Source organism: Herpailurus yagouaroundi, unplaced genomic scaffold (assembly GCF_014898765.1).
Source record: "Herpailurus yagouaroundi ecotype Mexico unplaced genomic scaffold, PumYag 184, whole genome shotgun sequence".
In the NCBI taxonomy this organism is placed as follows: Eukaryota; Metazoa; Chordata; class Mammalia; order Carnivora; family Felidae; genus Herpailurus; species Herpailurus yagouaroundi.
In genome coordinates, this window is record NW_024412415.1 from 37,995,284 (window position 1) to 38,012,998 (window position 17,715).

General features: G+C 51.8%; 1 protein-coding gene across 1 annotated transcript in view; it reads left to right on the forward strand.

Moving 5' to 3' along the window:
- The first annotated feature begins 1,125 nt into the window (after window positions 1–1,125).
- The window catches only part of CD276 (CD276 molecule), a 26,534-nt gene continuing 9,944 nt past the window's right edge, over window positions 1,126–17,715 (forward strand). Inside the window, 4 exon segments of the mRNA XM_040493217.1 lie at window positions 1,126–1,305; window positions 14,688–14,826; window positions 17,610–17,712; window positions 17,714–17,715. The exon segment at window positions 17,714–17,715 is cut by the window's right edge and continues 174 nt beyond it. Coding sequence (XP_040349151.1) covers window positions 14,742–14,826; window positions 17,610–17,712; window positions 17,714–17,715 — 190 coding nt within the window. The 5' untranslated portion in view covers window positions 1,126–1,305; window positions 14,688–14,741.

The following is a 17,715-nucleotide window of genomic DNA, read 5'->3' on the forward strand; positions in this document are numbered from 1 at the left end:
TTTTTCCACTTAACAGTCTTATCCTCTAGTGAGTTATTAATCTGTTTGTGTCTTAATTTCTTTATTTGTAACAATGACGATAATAATGGCGGTATGCACCTCACTGAGTCGTGAAGAGTAAATGAGATAAAATGGTAAATGAACTTAAAACAGTGGCTGACACACAGAGACACGTATGTATTCATTTATATTTCCTGAGCCCTTTCCCCTTTTGCTGCTGCCACTTGATGGTGGGCCTGGCGAAAGCACAAGTTTAGAGTCCTTTCATCCAGCCTCAGGTTTCTCATCTGTAAAACGGGGATGATATTATCTACCCCTGGTGGGGCTGCTGTGAGGATCTAAAGAGGCCCAGCAAGGAAAGCTAGTAGACTAGACTCTGGCCCAAAGAAACCTGGCTACACTGTAGGTGTTACCGTCTGTAACCGATGAAGAACAGGTCAGAGAACAGGTGCAGGGACAGGATGCGCCAAAGCAAGGGCCTGACCCCCCCCCCCCCATCTCCTCCCACGCTGGAGCTGGGTCCTGTAAGGACAGAGCCCAGGCAAAGTGTTGGGGGTGGGGGTGTCAGAGCTGCTCCCCCTGTTGGAGCTTGGCCTGGGGCTGGGGGCAGGGCTGGTCGGGTGGCTGTGGGTGGGAGGGAGGAAAAGAGGAAAACCAGCCCAGTGGAAATTACCCTGCGGTTGGCTCAGGCGCCCACGACACTGTATTTATAGAGAGCTCCCTGCAGCTCTTAATTCCTCGCAGTCGAGTTAACCCTTTCCAGGCCGCAGTACCAACCCGGGGCCTAGGGAGAACCCGGGGCTGGGGTCGGCCAGCGGGATCCGGGTTCTGGCTCTGCCGCCAGCAGTCTGGAGGGTGGGGGTAGTCAGCGGGCAGTCACCTGTCCCTTCTCGCAGAAACTACACGTTGGATCTTGGGAGTGTGGGAACAGGGCGGGGGGGATGGGCACGATCAAACCAGCGCCCCCTGGCCCGACTCCAGGGTACGGACTGGGGTCTGGGGCGGGGTCCGGGCCGATGCCCTGCCCAGCGGGCGGGCTCAGGGCTCAGGCCTCTGCCGGCCCGCCGCCGCGGGGCCAATCCCGCCTCTGGGGCACACCCGGGCTGCCTTTCCGGGCCCGCGGCTTCCTCCAGCCCGCCCCGCCCCTCGGCCTCGCGGGGCCGCCCCCGACCCCGAACTCCGGCCCGGCCTCGCGGCGGCGGATACTCGACAGCGCTCTGCCGCGTTCCCGCGTCCCCCCCCCGCCCCGCGTCCCCGCGTCCCCGCGTCCCCGCGTCCCCGCGTCCCGAGAGCCGGCGCGGCGCGGTGAGTGCTTGCGTGGCGCGGGCCCGTGCGGGCGGGGGCGGCCTTTGTCTGCGCCCGAGCGGTGCGGGGCCGCCGAACCGCGTGCCGTGCCCTCCCTCGCCGGGCGCCCGCACCCGGCCATCTCCTCGGGTCCGCGGCGCAGCCCGGCTCTGGGCCCCCGACGCGCGGGGGCCGCCGGAATCCAACCCCGCCCCAACCTCGCCGCCGAGGGGGCTGGGGCACTGAGGGACCTGCCCTCACCCGGGAGGCCCTGGAGGAGGCTGGTGGGTGCTTGTGATTACCGGAGGCCCTGGGCGTGCAGGGGCGTGGGGACAGATCTGTCACTGTGTTGATTCTGGAAGGCTCAGGGAAGCCAGCCGGAGTTAGGAGGGAAGCGCGGGGTCTCCCGGGCCTGTAGAAGAAAACACCGAGTCCCATCCCCGAGGAGGGAGAGCTGCCGGGGAGGGGAGGGGTGGAGAAGGGAGCCCCACTCTGCTTGGCCCTGAAGGACCGAGTAGAGGACTCTTTGACGGGCAGCAGCGGGAGCAAGGGGGACAGATTCCGAGAACCGGTAGGGACAGCTGACCAGGGTGAAAGGTTGAATAGGTGTTGGGGTGGGAGGCGAACACGAGGGAGCAGGGATGGGGCGGGCAATTTGGGCTCGGGAAGTGTCCAGGAGATGGTGGGTGAGGTGGGGCGGAGAGGAGCTGGGGAACTCGGTGGCGGGAAGGTGGGGACCGGGGTGGGGACACACTAGAGGAGAGGGGGTTGAATCTCCCAAGGAGATTCCAAGGCCCTCGGTTGCTGTTTAGGGAGGGAGTTGGCAGGTTTGGTGGCCTAAGGCAGTGAACCGCCAGAAAAGGGGATTTATTTCTAAGCCAGACCTTCCCTAATGAGAAATGCGTGACAGATGACTCAGATATGGATGGATCTATCGCTGAGGGAAAGAAGACGTTAGGCAAAATAGTAAAGCAGAAAACATTGGGGGAAGAGGGAAAGGGTTTGTTTGACTTAATTGAGAAAAACTATTTACCTTCAAATTGGATGTGGATAATTGTAATGAGTCAATTTCATTATTAAATTAAGGCCCCAGGTCCTTTTTTACACGCTCGTCTTTAGAAGTTAGCTTCTGTATTAGAACGTAATGAAGCTGTTCTGTCTTTAAGAGAGTTACTCATTTAGTTTGACTTCCTCTCATTCCCTCTGGCCTCCCAGAAATCCCTAGGAAATCTGATGCTGTGCAGCCTTCCTTGTAGTTTTGGGGGCTGAGGGAAATTAAAGTCTGAACTTGAAATTGTAGTTGAAACTTGTCTGATGGGTTGGGCCCATCTGAGTGGCAGGGAGGGGTGGAGGGCTCTGGGGCTGTAGGCTATGAGCGATGGCTCATATTTCCAGCTCATTTGGGGATGGGAATATTTTGGGGTGAGTATATTTCCCTGATATCTGGAGTTCTCAAGCTTTAGCACTAACACTTATGTTTAACTATCGAGCGCACGGAACCCTTTCTGTCTCATATTACATACATCATAGTCTGACATTAGGACACGTCTGGCATCAGTGAAATTTTTCTTCTTCACTTTGGGTCAGGGCTGTGAACGTGGGTTTTTGAGCTAAGGGGTTGTAGGGCAAGGGGACTTTTGAAGGAGTGAGCTTTGCACCAAGTGGCCTCAGCAATGCTTTTATTGGTCCCATGACTGATGTTTGGAGTTCTTCCTCTCTTCAGTGACATCAGTAGTGGTTTCTCCTGCTTGCCTTCAGTGAGCTTTCCAATTTACTCCAGACTCCTGTGCTGCAAGAACTCAGACCACTGGGGGACTTGGCTTGTTAGAGGTGAGAAGCCTGTGTTAATGCAAGCCTGATGGTGGGCATGAGTGCTGGGATTTGGGGACCTGTTTTTCTGTCCTGTTCCTGGCCCTCTGCAGTCTGACCAGGTACCCAATGGAGGCAGGTTGGCTGAATGTTGGAGATGCTCCGATGCCTGACAGCCAGGTTGGGTGCTTGAATGTTTGTGGAAAGGACATTTATGGAAATGTTGTCCCTTCCGAGGAGGCTGTGTCCTTACTCTGGTGAGGGTGACTTCGAAGCCTTCCTGGGAGAATTCCTCCACCCTTCACCTGTAGTCTTGTCTTGTCTGGAGTTATAAATCTTCATTCTTTGGGGCAGGATTTGGCCTTGACAGTGAGGTGGGCAGTACCGTTTGGGGTCCGATTGTCAGGGTGATCATAGAGCTGTGATTCCACAGCGCCCAAGGAGATTCTTAGTGTTATAGAACAAGTCTCTGGCCTGCTGCTGGCTGGTTCTTGGTTGGACATGTGGGGTTTTAAATGTGAAGAAAATGATCCAAATCCAAGCAGCCTCCAGGATTATGACCACATGGGACCTGAGGCTGTGGACCTGAGTCATGGGGTCAAGGGAGGGGGAAGAAGGGCAGGCAGGATGATGTCACTGCCCATGAGCTTATCCTCTGGGTGGGGGTGTCTACTTCTCATTGCTGTCTTTTTTCCACACCCCAGGCCAGGAGTGACAGGAAGGTTCACTAGCAAATGGGGAAGCATAGTCTGGGTTTAGGGGAAATAAGAGGGTGGGAACTGGTGGATGTGATCCTTGAGAAATTTCCTTTGGTCTCAAGCGCATCAAACATTTGGGAGAGGGCACATGTGCTTTTATGCAACCCTTGGCTGCCTTATCCTGGTTTTGCCACCCCTGCAGTATGAAGTTCCAGATAGGAACGTGGAGTTTTCAGGTTTGGGGTGGGGGGAGGTTTGTTCTGGATGTTTAGTAGATATCATCTCATTGAATCATATCAGTCCTGTGGAGTAGGGTATCATTAGCTGTATTGTATACATGGGCAAGCCAAGGCCCAGAGAGGGGAAGTCACATGTCCAAGGACACACAGCTAGCAAATGCTGGAGCTGCAATGCTGTCTGTCCCTAGAACAGGTTCTTTCTGCCACTCTGGAGGCAGGGAAAGGCTTTACCCCTGCTTCTGGAGTCTGGCAAGACGTGCTAAAGGTCCCGACGGCAAGGCAGAGGGGACTCATTCGGGAGGCTGGGGAGAGAGCAGGCGTGACCTGGGTATCCTAGCCGGGGCCATTGCTGAGAGTGCTTGCTTCTCCAGAGGCCTAGTCCTCAGCACTCTCGTGCCTCCAGAGCCCTTCCTCCACTCTCCAGTTCTGACTCGTGTTCCCTGCCATCTGCTCCCACTCTCCCTCTCATTCTCTTTGTGGTCCAGAGAACGGATGCCTCCTCCACGCCCCTAATTCCTTTGGGCATCTGACCTTCCTGAGGCATAGGGAGAGTATCAGAGGGAAACCCACTAGGAGTGGGGAATGAGAAGCATTTTTTATTGGGATCCCGGGAGTAGGAAGAGATAACTATCTCTGGGCTCCCAGGTTGCCCTAACGTCAACATGGCCTCCCAGGGACTGGGCCTTCCCTCAGGGGACACTGGAGTTTGTGCCCTGTACTGGGGGATATGGTAGCAGCAGGGGCAGTAGGGGCTGGAGCCCATGATGCTTGGTGCTGCGATCTTGTATTTGGGAGGAGGAAGGGGGAGAGAACCGCTAGGGATGAGCCACAGAGATGGGACCAGATTGTGAGTCTGCTGCTTTGGAGCTGGGGTGCAGGTGGGATTCTTGGTGGAAAGGGGGTCATAGAAGGAGTAATGGTCTCAGGGACCTGATGTATAATCCAACAGAGGAGCTCCTGGCTGGGGAGCGGGGGTGATGCTCAGTGCAGGGGGTCCGGGAGGCCTTATCCCTATGCCTATGGCAATAATCGTGACAGGAATAACAATTATTACTGCTGTTTGTAGGTGCTGGGTGCTTTCCCAAGTCCTTTCTGTATATTGTCTTATTTTATTCTCATAGCAGCCCTTGTGGGGTAGGGATTGTGACTCCTGTTTTAGAGATGTGGAACCAAGTCTCAAAGAGGTTAAGTCATTTATACTTGATCATGTGTTTAGCAAAACTTTTGAGTCAGAATTTGAACCGGGAGCTGCCTGCTCCTAAGCCCAAACTGTATCCTGGGGCAGACAAGGTGGCCTCACGATTCCATTTAACAACACAAAAGGCCCATACTGACTCAGGTTATCAGGAAAAGGGAAGGTCAACAGGGAGGCCATTCGCAGGCTGTCCTATAATCATCCTAGAAGGTAATTTATAATCTTTATTTTATAAATGAGCCTCAGAGAGGATGTCTTCTGAAAGTCTCATGACTAGGAAGTGGAGTCTGGATTTAAACCTGTATCTCTGACTCCAGAGGCATCTCCTTAAACACCAGGGCTCACTTCTTCCATGAAGTCTCTTCTGACTACAGCAGCTCAACCTGTGATCAAGCTTATAGCACGGGATGGTGGTGGGACCTTCCTTTGAGGACTGAGGAGATAAAGACCTGGAGAGACATGGGTTTGCCCTAGGGAGCCTAGCAAGTGAGTGATGGAACCTGGTCTAAAATCTATACAAATCTTTGAAGTTTTGCTGTTTTCTTTTTGTTAATTGCAAAGGAATTACATGCTCATTGTCAAAGTTACAGAAGTATATCAAGAAGTGCACATAGACGCTTACCCTCATTCCCATGCCCCGGAGTTGGGTTCACTGTCACACTTCCAGACCCTTTTCCCACATACAAACATCCATCTCTTACTATCTATCTAAACACACACGCACTCCTTCATTTATTCAACAAGGCACTGAGCACTCATTATGTGCCGGGACTTTGCTAGAATTAAGGATACAATAGTCAATAGAGCAGATGCTGTTTCTTCTCAGGGAGGTTCTAGTATGACATGAGGAAAAGAAAGCTGTGCAGTGAGTAACAGGGATTTCCTTGGAGTGGCAGATCTCTGCCTGGCTTTTCTGCCAAGGTGACTCTCAGGATAGAGATGTTACCTATGTCATGCATGTTATAGGGCGTAGAAGAGGCCACTGTGGCGAGGGGCAGGTGGGAGGAGGTGAGGCTGGACCGGGTAGGGTTCTGTGGGCCATGGAGGAGCTGATTAAATATTGAACGTGTTGGCCTGATGCAATTTATGTTTTTATAGCAGTTATTCTGTTTGCTGTGTAGAGTCAAGACTGGAATATACAACTGGGTGGGGAGATGAGAGAGAAAGTAGAGGGACCAGTGAAAAAGCTTTTGTGGTCATCCAGGCAAGAGATGATGACGACTTGGCAGACCAGAGAGAACCGCACAGGTGGAGAGAAACAGGAGTGAAACTATCAGAAAAGTCAGCAGACTTTTTTTCTGCAAAGGGCCAGAAAGTAAATATTTTAGGCTTTGTGACTATTGCAACTACTCTGTTCTGCTGTTTGTAGTGCAAAAGCAGCCACAGACAATACGTAAATGAAATGTGGCTATGTTCCAATGAAACTTTATTTACAGACGCTGGAATTTGAATTTTGTGTGATTTCCGTGCCTCATGAGATATTCTTTTGATTTCCAACCACGTAAGAAAGTAAACCCTTTCTTAACTGGTGAGCTGACCAACCAGGCAGTGGGCTGGATCCGGTGCTCAGGCCATAGTTTGCTGACCCCTAAAATATATTTTGGGGTTAGGAATGGTTGTTCTTGGTGATGGATTGTCGAGGTGAGAGAAACTCAGGTTTCTGGCTTGAGCAGAGAGTGGAGAGTGGTGCCTTTCCCATGTGGGAAGAGCTGGGGAGGAACAGGTTTGAGGGGTACATCAATAGTTTGAAGAGGGACAGGTTAAAAGTGAGTCACTGGCACAGAGATGTTGAGGGGACAGTTGGAGCTCAGAGAGAGAGGTGTGGGCTTGGAGAAGAAAATCTGGAAGTTGCCAGCATATAAATGATATTTAAAGCCACGGGAGTGGATGAAGTCATCTAGGAAAAAATAGTAGAGAGATTTGAGGAGAAGGCCTAGGAGCCAACCCCAGGAGGTTCAGTGCTGGAGAAGGAAGGACCTGTACTGAAACATAGGTGATATTGACACAGAGAGAGAGGACCATGGGACCATTTGTTAATATAGAAATGAGATCACACAGTTGACAGTATACCTTATTGACATGATATATGCCGTGGAATTATTTCCATATTAGTACACATTCTTTTCAAAAGCTATGTGCTATTCCCTTACGTAGATGCACCATAATTAATGTACCAGTTCCCCACTGTTTCCCATTTTTGCTGCTAGCTGGGCGTCTTTGAGACTGGAGCTAGTGGATCTGTAATCCAGTTCCTACAAACTGCAGCCCGTGGGCCAAATCTTCTGCTGCTTGTTTTGTATAGCCCACAGCTAAGAATGGTTTTTACATTTGTCATGGTTGAAAAAAAAAAAATCATGTGATTCATGAAAATTACATGCAATTCAAATCTGGGTGTCCATAAATAAAGTTCTGTTGGAACACAGCTCTGCTCATTCATATATACATTGTCTATGACTGTTTCCCTGTACAATGGCAGAGTTGAGTAGTTGTGACAGATATCAGATGGCCTGCAAAGCCTAAAATATTTACTATCTGGACCTTTACAGAAAGAGTCTTTTCCACTAGCTCCAGCAGAACAGCTCTGGGAAGTCTGATGGGGTGTGGTTTGGCTCATAGGCCTGTTCCAGAGCCAATCACTGAGGGTTCTCCAATGAGTCCGTTCTGGACACCCGCTGAGGCCCCACGCTGGGGGTCAGTCCCACCAGCACCACATGGACTAGGTTCCCTGCAGGACAGGGGAGCCTTGTTATTAGAAGGAGCCAGTGTAGAACAAGAGAGAAGCACTCTAGAATGAAGGATGCGGAGGAAAGTGACAAAGAGTATCAAGACTGACTACTGAAGGCAGAGAAGGTCTGCTCAGTATCTATTTTGTTTCTTTGTCAAAGAAGGAAGTTGCAGAAGCTGTGAAGAAGGTGTTCAGGCCAGGTGGGGAGGTGATAATCTGCTTCACATGGATTTATCTTCTGGCCCCTGTGATTGTCTGACCTGGTGCTGAGTGAACTTGGAGATAAGGTAGCTGAGTAGCTGTCCGGGAGATTTCAGGACAACTGGAGTAGACAGAGGGGGTGGGGGTCATAGCCTTCTACGGTTTCCCACAGCGTACAGAATCAATCCTTAACCACCCCCCGACCACCTCCCCTGCCCCATCTCCTGGCAGCCATTCCTCAGAGCCCCTGTCTTCTCAGAGGGTGCTGTGGGGGCCCACTCTTTGCTCAAGCTGCCAGACTGCTGAAATGTCTCCTCCTCGGAACCTCTCCACCCCTCCAGGGAACTGCTGGACCCTCCACCCCCATAGTACTTCTTCATGTTTGTTGCATGAATGGAGAAGTGAATGCCAGGACGCCTGAGATGAGCAGATGGCCAGTTTTAGGGGAGAGAAGGCCAATTATGGGAACAACAGATTGGTGATCGTGTCCTTCACCCCTGACAAAATCCTGGAACCAGTCATTAATCGAGCACTTGAAGAGGAGTACATCTTCTTCAAATGAGCCTTTTTTTTTTTTTTCCTGGTTCTCCTCATTTGACCGGTCCTTTGCCAGAAGTAGTGACACCTTGCGGATAGGACATGTGATGGGCAGCTGGGTAGGAAGACTCCTAATCTCAGAGCCCTGAATAGCGGATGGACGTTGATCCAGGGACAGAACCTAGTGCTGCGGGGTCTTCCTGTTCCTGTCCTCTTCCTGAGGACCTTGATGACACGAGGAAAAAAGCACGGAGAAGAGAGCAATTTTGGGGGGGGGGTGACGTTCATTTTTCTTGTTCTCATCCACCAAAAAATTATCGATTGCTTTCTGCGTACCAGGAACTGTCAAAACAGTACTTGAAAAGATCACGATGGTTACACAACACTGTGACTGTATTTCACACCACCGAACTGTACATTCAAAATGGTCAGACTGGTAAACCTCACGTTCCTTACATTTTGCCACAATTTGAAAGAGAAGATCGTGGCAGTCGGAGTGACGGACTCAGCTTAGCTGGCTGAAAGGTAATGGGAACCCGAATGAAACATCCCATAAAGTTCCACCCCTTCCCCAAGTCCGTCAGAAGAGGATGGCAGAGATGAGAATCAGCAGCAATGTGACTAAATGGCTTCCGGTCATTGGCCACAACTTGGCCTCTGTTATTTTGGGTCATCTTGGTGAATAATATTGCATGGCTGCCCAGTGTGAGCTCATCAAGGGAGAAGAAGATCTAAAACTTGCAGGGAGGAGGCAGACTTGTTCTACAAGGTCAAAGGAGGACTGTATGGGAGACAGATTTGGGCTCAGGATAGGGCAGAGCTTTCTACCAGTGACAGCTGCCCCCAAACCAGCGGACTTCTTTGGGAGGTAGTGGGTGCCCATCACTGGAGGGGGCAAATGGGTCATGAGGGTGGCCAGAGAGAGGTTCCCTGTTCTGATACGTGACCATTAACTTCTGCAGTTTCTCCAGAATTTGTTGGGGGACCTGTTCTCTTTCCAAAATCTTCTTCAACGATCCCAACTTTGGCTCCCATCCCTATGAGCGCGTGGGTATCTCCCTGTCCTGTTCTGAGTTCCAGCTCTGTGTGTCCAGGAGTCCATGTGACATTTGGCACGGATGACCTGTAGCTCAAGCCCAGTGGGAAGCTTCCTCTTAAACATGCTTCATTTCCAGGTCTCCCCATCTTACGATGGGTGCGCACATGTGCCCATTTGTTCAAGCCTTCAGGATGTCCTTGCCTCTTTCAGCCCCTCCTTCCCATACAATCCCCAAGCCGGGTCACATCTACCCTTGAAATATCTCCTGAGCTGGGCCCAGGCATCATTAAGTGACTGAAATGACACAGTGTCCAGTTCGTATTTTGAAACACCTATTTTAGATGTGGTTTCCTTTTGCTGCTCTGAGCAGTGGCAATTTTCATGGGGTGGGAAGAGCTGGGAGAGAAGGATGGAAAGGAGGGGAGGGATGGCTCCTTAAATTAGTCACTTCAGATGCTGTTAAGAAAGACCCAAAATAACAGTGACGCTAGAGTAGATGCTTATTCTCACCCATGTGACAGTCCGGGTATGTCCAGGGCTGATACTGCAGCCCCTCAGGGGGCCTTGCGTCTTGCTGTTCTGAAGTCTCCAGAGCGTTGCCTTTGGCAGCGTGGCCTCAGATGGCCACCCCAGCTGTTTCAGCTAGTGGGAAAGGGGAGGAGAAAAGAGAGGGTATGCGCCCCCTGTTTAAGGGTATGACCCAGACGTTGCACACATCAGTTCCTCTCTTACCCTGTTAGCCGGAAGATGGTCACACGGACACACGTTTCCCCTGCAAGGCAGGCTGGGCTCTGTAGTCTTTAGCTGAGTGGCCATGTGCCTAATTCAAAATTCTACAGAGAAGGAGAGTAGGTATAGGGGGAAACTGGTGGTTTCCACTGCAGTCATTTTGTACATTTCAATGTGACCTGCGTGGTAGTTAACTAAACTGGCTATACCTCAAGGATACGGTACATGCAAGTTTAACGTACTGATCAAGTTCCACGAGGGTCCAGCAAAGCATTTGTCGTACTTTGTTTTTAAGGTTATTTATTCCTTTTAAGAGAGAGAGAGAGAGAGAGGGTATGCATGTGGTAAGGGGCATAGAGAGAGGGAGAGAGAATCCCAAGCAGGCTCTGTGCTGTCCGCGCAGAGCCCGACATGGGGCTCAATCCCACGAACCGCGAGATCATGACCTGAGCTGAAGTCAAGAATTGGATGCTCTGCCAACTGAGCCCCCCGGGCGGTGCCAGCAAAGCATCTCTTTTATACATAGGAATACTGAATTTAGACAGGGGAAGTCATCTGTTAAAAACTGCACAGCAGTGTCAGAGCTGAGAGCAGAACGCCGAACTTGGAACTCATTTCCTACTATTTCAAAGGGATCTGGGCACATAGGCAGTGCCAGGAGGACAGGTCACTTGGGGCTGGGGAGGAGCTACCCTTCCCAGCCTGTCTACCTGCGGGGCTGCTCGTCATTTTTCAGGACTCACCTTTAGGGTTATTACGTCTCTGAGGTGCTTCCAAGTAGTTCTTATGGTGTCTTAATATACTATATTGAAGTGCAGTGATTTACATGCACTTCCCTATTGGAATGCAGGCTCCTTGAGGACAGACACAGCTTAGTCATCTCTCTGTCCCCAGATCTGGTAGGCCTGCCTACCAGGTACTCAGTGAGTGGTTAAATGCACTACTGAATATACAAATGAATGTATATTCAAGGAGTCCTTCAAATGCAGACAATAAAAACTTAGCTGAAAGTAGCTTGAGTAAAAAAAAAAAAAAAAAAAAAAAAAGAATGACTCAAGTATCTGGGCAGTCTAGGTGTGCTTCAGGCATAGCTTGATCCAGGTGCTAAACTGCTGTTTTCAGAAGCTCTGCCTCTGTGCTATGCTGGTTAGCACAGATTGACACTAGTTATGCGGTTTGACCCTTCTTGCCCTCTTGGTGGGAAGCATTGTCCAAGTGGCCCCTGCAGAGATTGGGAGGAGGCAGGGGGTTAAGAGAGTATGGGGTGGTCATAGTGGGGGCAAGGAGTTCCTCTTGAGCATCCCTAGGTTCGGGGTATCTTGTTTTTGGTTTTGGCTTAATGGGGGCATATCTTGGGTCCTCTCTTGGGAGCTTCCCTGTGGCCACACCTCTGCTGGGGTTGGATGAACTTGCTGTACTGTCAGGCCAAGGGTGGGCTGGTCCCCTCAGTCCTGCTTCTCCGGGAAAGCCAAGGCACTCTGTGTTCTTTCCTGGCAGGGCTCCTTGGAGTTCCCACACTGGGCTGAGACTGGGATGAAGGAAGAGGAGGAGGGAGGGCTGGCTGGTGACTCATGGGGAGGGGTGGCGCATGCTGACTCCAGGGCCCGTCCTGCCAGGGGATGAGAATTCCCCTTTGTAGAGAAGGTGGGCAGGGCTGTGCAAATGCAGCATGCGATCTGTGCATCTCCATGAGGCTCTGAGACAGGGGCAGCCGTCTCTCCCAATGGGCGGTGATTGGCTTTCTGTTCCCAGGCCAAGCCCCCATTCCCTGTGTGGCACCTTGTCTCAGAGATGCATTTCTCCCTCAGGCCCTCAGCCCCTAGGGGCCCGGCTGTTGGGGTAGGAGGCTCTTGGTGCTGTGGAATTCTCAGGTCATCTTGGTTTTAGACTGTCGTCAGGCTTTTCCCGAGGGTAAACCATGAGGGTGGGAACTTCCCTGGGCTCAGAATCTAGGAAGGTAATCAAGGTGGGCAAGCCCAATGCCCACCCCTGGAAGGCCTCTCATTCTCCCTCTGGAGTGAAGGACAGCTTGGCCCTTGGAGAGCTCTGATAGGTCTGATTAGGAAAGAGGTGCTCCCTGACCTCCCCTACCCAGGAATGGCAGGCATTCCCAAGAGACCCTGGCTTAATGTCTGGAGACTTCATAAGAAAGGTGTTGAGTGCCAGGCAGAGCAAAGTGGCTTTATTTCAGTGGTAAGCGGGGAGCCATGAAAGGTTCTTGAGCATGGGCAAGGATGTGAGCAGATTCCTGTCTTAGGTCCTGAGAGCAGACATCGTAGACAATGAGGTTGGTGGGGGCAGAGCAGAGATAGCAGGGCCAGTGAGGAAGGGCACAGGTGGGTCAGAGGAGTGCTGACCCCACGAGTCAGGGTGGGAGTGACAGGCATAAACAGAGAGGGAGCTGGCCTGGGAAGAACAGATAGGCCTTGGTTTTGTCTGGGGGTAAAAGAGAGGAAGGGAGCCTTGGCATCTGGAAGCTTCTTAATCCTTAGTCCCTGGTTCTTCCTTGGGGGTGGGGGTGGGGGTGGGGAGCAGTGCGGGAGGCCGCTGCCTGCTAGCTTTTCCTGTGGCCAGTGGTTGCCCTTGTCAGCAGGATGTGGTGCCCGCCAAGGGTGCCTTTATGAATGAGCGAGAAGGCTGCTGACTCAGCAGGCGGCGAGGCTTTGAGGCTGCCAGGTTTGGACCGGAAGTGTCTGGGAAGGAAGTGGCTGCTCAGGGCTTCCCCGCTGTGGACAGCTGGGGTGGGGGGGGGGGGGGCAGGACGCACCCGGTTTGGCTGAGGGACTCCCTCAGCCCAGCTGCCTGGTGTGTGTTGGGGGGAAGGCGGGGGGAGGTGCTTGGCTGGGACTGGAAGGCCTGAGGCCAGGTCCCTTGTGACCGCATGATGCTGACAGCTGTGGGTGAGATTTGCTCCTTGGGAGAGGCAGAAAGGTGTGGCAGGAGGCTGGGCACCCGGACCCTCCTCATCTGTGCTCACTGGCAAATTATATCACACTAACAAAGTCCCCTCACTTGTATGGGCTTTATTTATTTATTTTTTTCTCTTGCAAAATGGGACCGAGTCAACTCCCCCCTCTCCCTGGGTGGTTGTGAGAATGTGAAATCGTTTGTGTTCCTGTTGAACAGTGTTGGATAGACCGAATCCACACTTGTTATGTGGCTCCATAGGACGTGGCATGAACAATCAGGCAGCAGCTATGGGACAGGGTAGAGGTGGGTACGGCCTGCCCAAGTCAGACACCGTGGGGGGCAGCCAGGATTGGGAGCACGGCTGGGCCCAGGGAGGTCTGGGCGTCTCTGGCTCAGGTCTCACCTGTGACCACACACATACCTCGCACTCAGTCCTGACTTCAGCCTCTGGGGTCCACCCCAGGCCTGGCCTCTTCCATTTCCGATTGGTCTCAGTAACTCAGTAAAGAGCGCCAAACTAGCAAATATGCTCTCTCTTGGGCCCCCTGTGCTTACACCAGCTGCCTCCGAGAACTCTCCCCTGAAGTTTCTGCACAAACATTGCTAACTTCACACACCATACAGCGGATGCCTCCATGTTCTGTCTCAGCGACCGTCTCGCCTGCTCACCGGGCTCAAAACTGTGGCCGCTCTGACGGCTCCCTTCCGGCTCCCTTCCTCTCTCCCCACGTCCTCCACTGCTGTTGTTTTCACCCAGACCTGCTTTATCTCTTCTCATTTATCCTGTACATGCTATCAGCGTCATTTTTATGGAGCACAGCTCTGACCATATCCTTTCTCCTGTTCCAGAACCTTCAGTGGCTCCCAGTTGCCTTCAGGATAAATTTCAGAACTTTCAGCTTATCTCTATGTCTGGCTCCAGCCTCAGCCCTTAACTCTCCCCACCAGCTGTTGTCTAGAGCCAAACTGAGCCAAACTGATTTGTGCACATTCTTGCCCTGGGCCGGCCAGCCTTGCCTCTACTTGCCACCTTGCCTGTCTTCCTGATAGTTCATACCAACATCTTAGTTCTGAAACGGTGGGTCCCAGCTGCCCCCATGTACCCTGGTCTAGCCTCCCCAGTGACTCAGTGAGTGCCCTCTTGCCAGCATCTCTCAAAAAAATCCCTCAAGTGGGGAGCCTTGTAGGGTGTGGAGGGAGGACCTGCCAATGGGCAATCGAAGCCTTCCAGGAGCTTCCAGGTCCAGGGGGCGTGAGGTGAGGGAGGGCCTGGGGAGGACCGTTGGTTGGAGACAAAGACCTCACTTCCTCTTCCTCGCAGGCAGGGGCAGCCTTCCACTACGGAGAGCCCAGCTGTCAGCTGCCTCTCAGGAAGATGCTGTGTCGCTGGGCCAGCGCGGGTGTGGGTGTGCGTGTGCGTTTGGCCACAGCCCTGGCAGTGCTGTGGGTCTGCGTCACAGGTGAGGGGAGCAGAGTGGGGACCGGATGGGGGGAGGGCGCCCACACCCACGAGGGCTTCTTCTAAGCCTCTGTCTAGCAGGGATGGGGAGGGTTTTGGCGAACGTCCTCCCAATCTCCCCTGTGCCCTGGCCACACGCCTTTCCATCCCTGGGATTCCACAGGCAACTTACTTTGCATTTGTTGGCCTGTCTCCTTTTCTGTAAACCGGTGATGTGAGCACTAACGTGTTTCTTGAGCACGCAGTGTGTGTTCGTTCCCTCCTGAGGGCCTTTGCATGTACTGTTCCCTCTGGCTGGAATTTTCTGTCCCCAGACATTTGCACGACTTGATCCTTTATTTTGTTCAGGTCTTTGCTCCTATGTCACCTCCTCTGCAAAGCTTTCTTGGCTACCTTGTGTGAAATAGCACATCATCTCTCCGTGTCCTCAACTGCGGCATGCTTCTTCCCAGCCTTTTCCTCCACCTGACATGTTATAGGTTTACCTGCTTATTGCCTGCTCTGCTCAAAGAGCAAGGTCTATCCCCAGGGCCGGGATTGGTGCAGCCACACGGTAGGTGCTCAGTCACCACGTTGAATAAATGATGTAAATCTTCCCACACGGCTCTTGGCACAGAGTCAGCATTCAACAATGGCATTACTTTTAATAACCACATCCTCAGATTTGAAATCCTTAGCCTCTGGCACAGGGAGAGACTGCCTCCTTCCGCCATAGGGGAAGACAAAGCTGAGTGTCTCGTGCCACCTGCTGGTCATAAAGAGGAAACAACTCTGTGGTCCCGGCTGCTCTGATTTCTTTAGAGAAAGAGCTTTATCTGGGTGATTCCTCAGGTTTCATCCCCAAATGCCCCTTCCACGGGGCACCAGTTGGAGAGCTGGCCTGGGGCTGGGATTGCAGCAAGAGATCCAGGGCCAGGTTAAGACCTTGAGAGGTCTCTACACACTACGAAGATTATGATCCCCTCGCCCTGTGTATAATTCGCAATAAAAATACTAACCGTAAAGTGTTATTTTTCTAAATGCAAGAAACCTTTAATGGGTGCTATATCCCAGTCAGCCTTGGGGCATGACTCCTTGATCCTCACACTTTTTGAGCGTGCCTGCTTCGCTGGTGTCCGTCTTACAAGGACCACTGAAATAGTCCGTTCTCGACAGAGGAGCCAGAGTGAGTTGTAAGCATTATTATAGCCAGATTATGCTGATTAACACCTTCCCTGCCACCCCGTGACTTCCCATTACATGTAGCAACCTAAATTCTTTACTGGTCTTACAAAGCTCTCCCATCCAGACTCTCCTGCCACACCGGACAGCTACCTGATATTTTCACATAGGGAGCTGAATCTTGCCTCAGAGCCTCCGTACCCACTGTTCTGTCTAGCTGGAACACACTTACAATAGCTCTTTTTTTTTTTTTTTTAATGTTCATGTATTTATTTTTGAGAGAGAGGGAGAGAGAGAGAGGTCATGCGCAGGGGAAGGACAGAGAGAGAGGGAAACAGAAGATCCCAAGCAGGCTCCACACTGTGAGCCCAGAGCCAGACTTGGGGCTTGAACCCACGAACCGTGAGATCATGACCTGAGCCGACTTCAAGGGTCGGATGCCCAATTGACTGAGTCACCCAGGCGCCCTGACACTAGCTTTTTGTATATCAAGCTCTTTTTCATTCCCTTTAAATCTCAACTTAATATCCTTTTAGTGAGAATGTGACTCACCACCACCTTGAAAGGTATGGGCATTCTTTCTTTCCAGTATAAAAGCAAATCATGTTTTTTTAGGAAAAAAAAAAACAACAATGAAAAAGTACTTGTTATCCTTTCTCATCCAGAGAAAACCACTATTTAAAAATTTTTCTTGGGGCGCCTGGGTGGCGCAGTCAGTTAAGGGTCCCACTTCAGCCAGGTCACGATCTCACGGTCCGTGAGTTCGAGCCCCGCGTCAGTCTCTGGGCTGATGGCTCAGAGCCTGGAGCCTGTTTCCGATTCTGTGTCTCCCTCTCTCTCTGCCCCTCCCCCGTTCATGCTCCGTCTCTCTCTGTTCCAAATAAATAAAACGTTGAAAAAAAAAATTTAAAAATTTTTCTTTACATTTATTTTTGAGAGACAGAGAGAGACAAAGCACAAGTGGGGGAGGGGCGGAGAGAGAAGGAGACTCAGAATCTGAAGCAGGCTCCAGGCTCCAAGCTGTCAGCACCGAGCCCAAGGCAGGGCTCGAACCCACAAACCGCGAGATCATGACCTGAGCTGAAGTCAGACACTCAACCGACTGAGCCACCCAGGTGCCCGAGAGAAAACCACTATTAACATTTGATATACACTCTCCTTTCTGATTAATAAAGATAATATATACTTATGAGAAAATGCGGCTAGCTCAGACAGGTATAAAGTACCTGTCAAATTTTTGAAAAGCTACCACCTCTAATCCTTCGGGGTATGGATGAGCCAACAAGGAGCGCAACAAGGACCTGTGGCTTTCCTACTCCTAATCCCAGGCTAATGAGAACTTGTCTTAGTTTGACCCTCTCTCCCATTAAAAGGTAAGCTCTGTAAGGGTGTGACCTTGGTCTTCTTCTCTGTTGCATTTCTAACCCTTATGTTTGACAAATAGTAGGTGCTTACTATATAGTCTTGCTGACTGAATGGGGACCACAGATAATAAAGTTACTTTGGGTCTCAGGCCTTAAAGGAGGGTTGGACCGGCCTGGGGTTAACATGGAAGCTGGAGGAGAGCTAGGGAGGCTCCCAGTGTCCACACCCTTCCTCACTGCCCCACCCCACTGCCCCCAGGCGCACTGGAGGTCCAGGTCCCCGAAGACCCCGTGGTGGCCCTGGTGGGCACCGATGCCACCCTGCGCTGCTCCTTCTCACCCGAGCCCGGCTTCAGCCTGGCGCA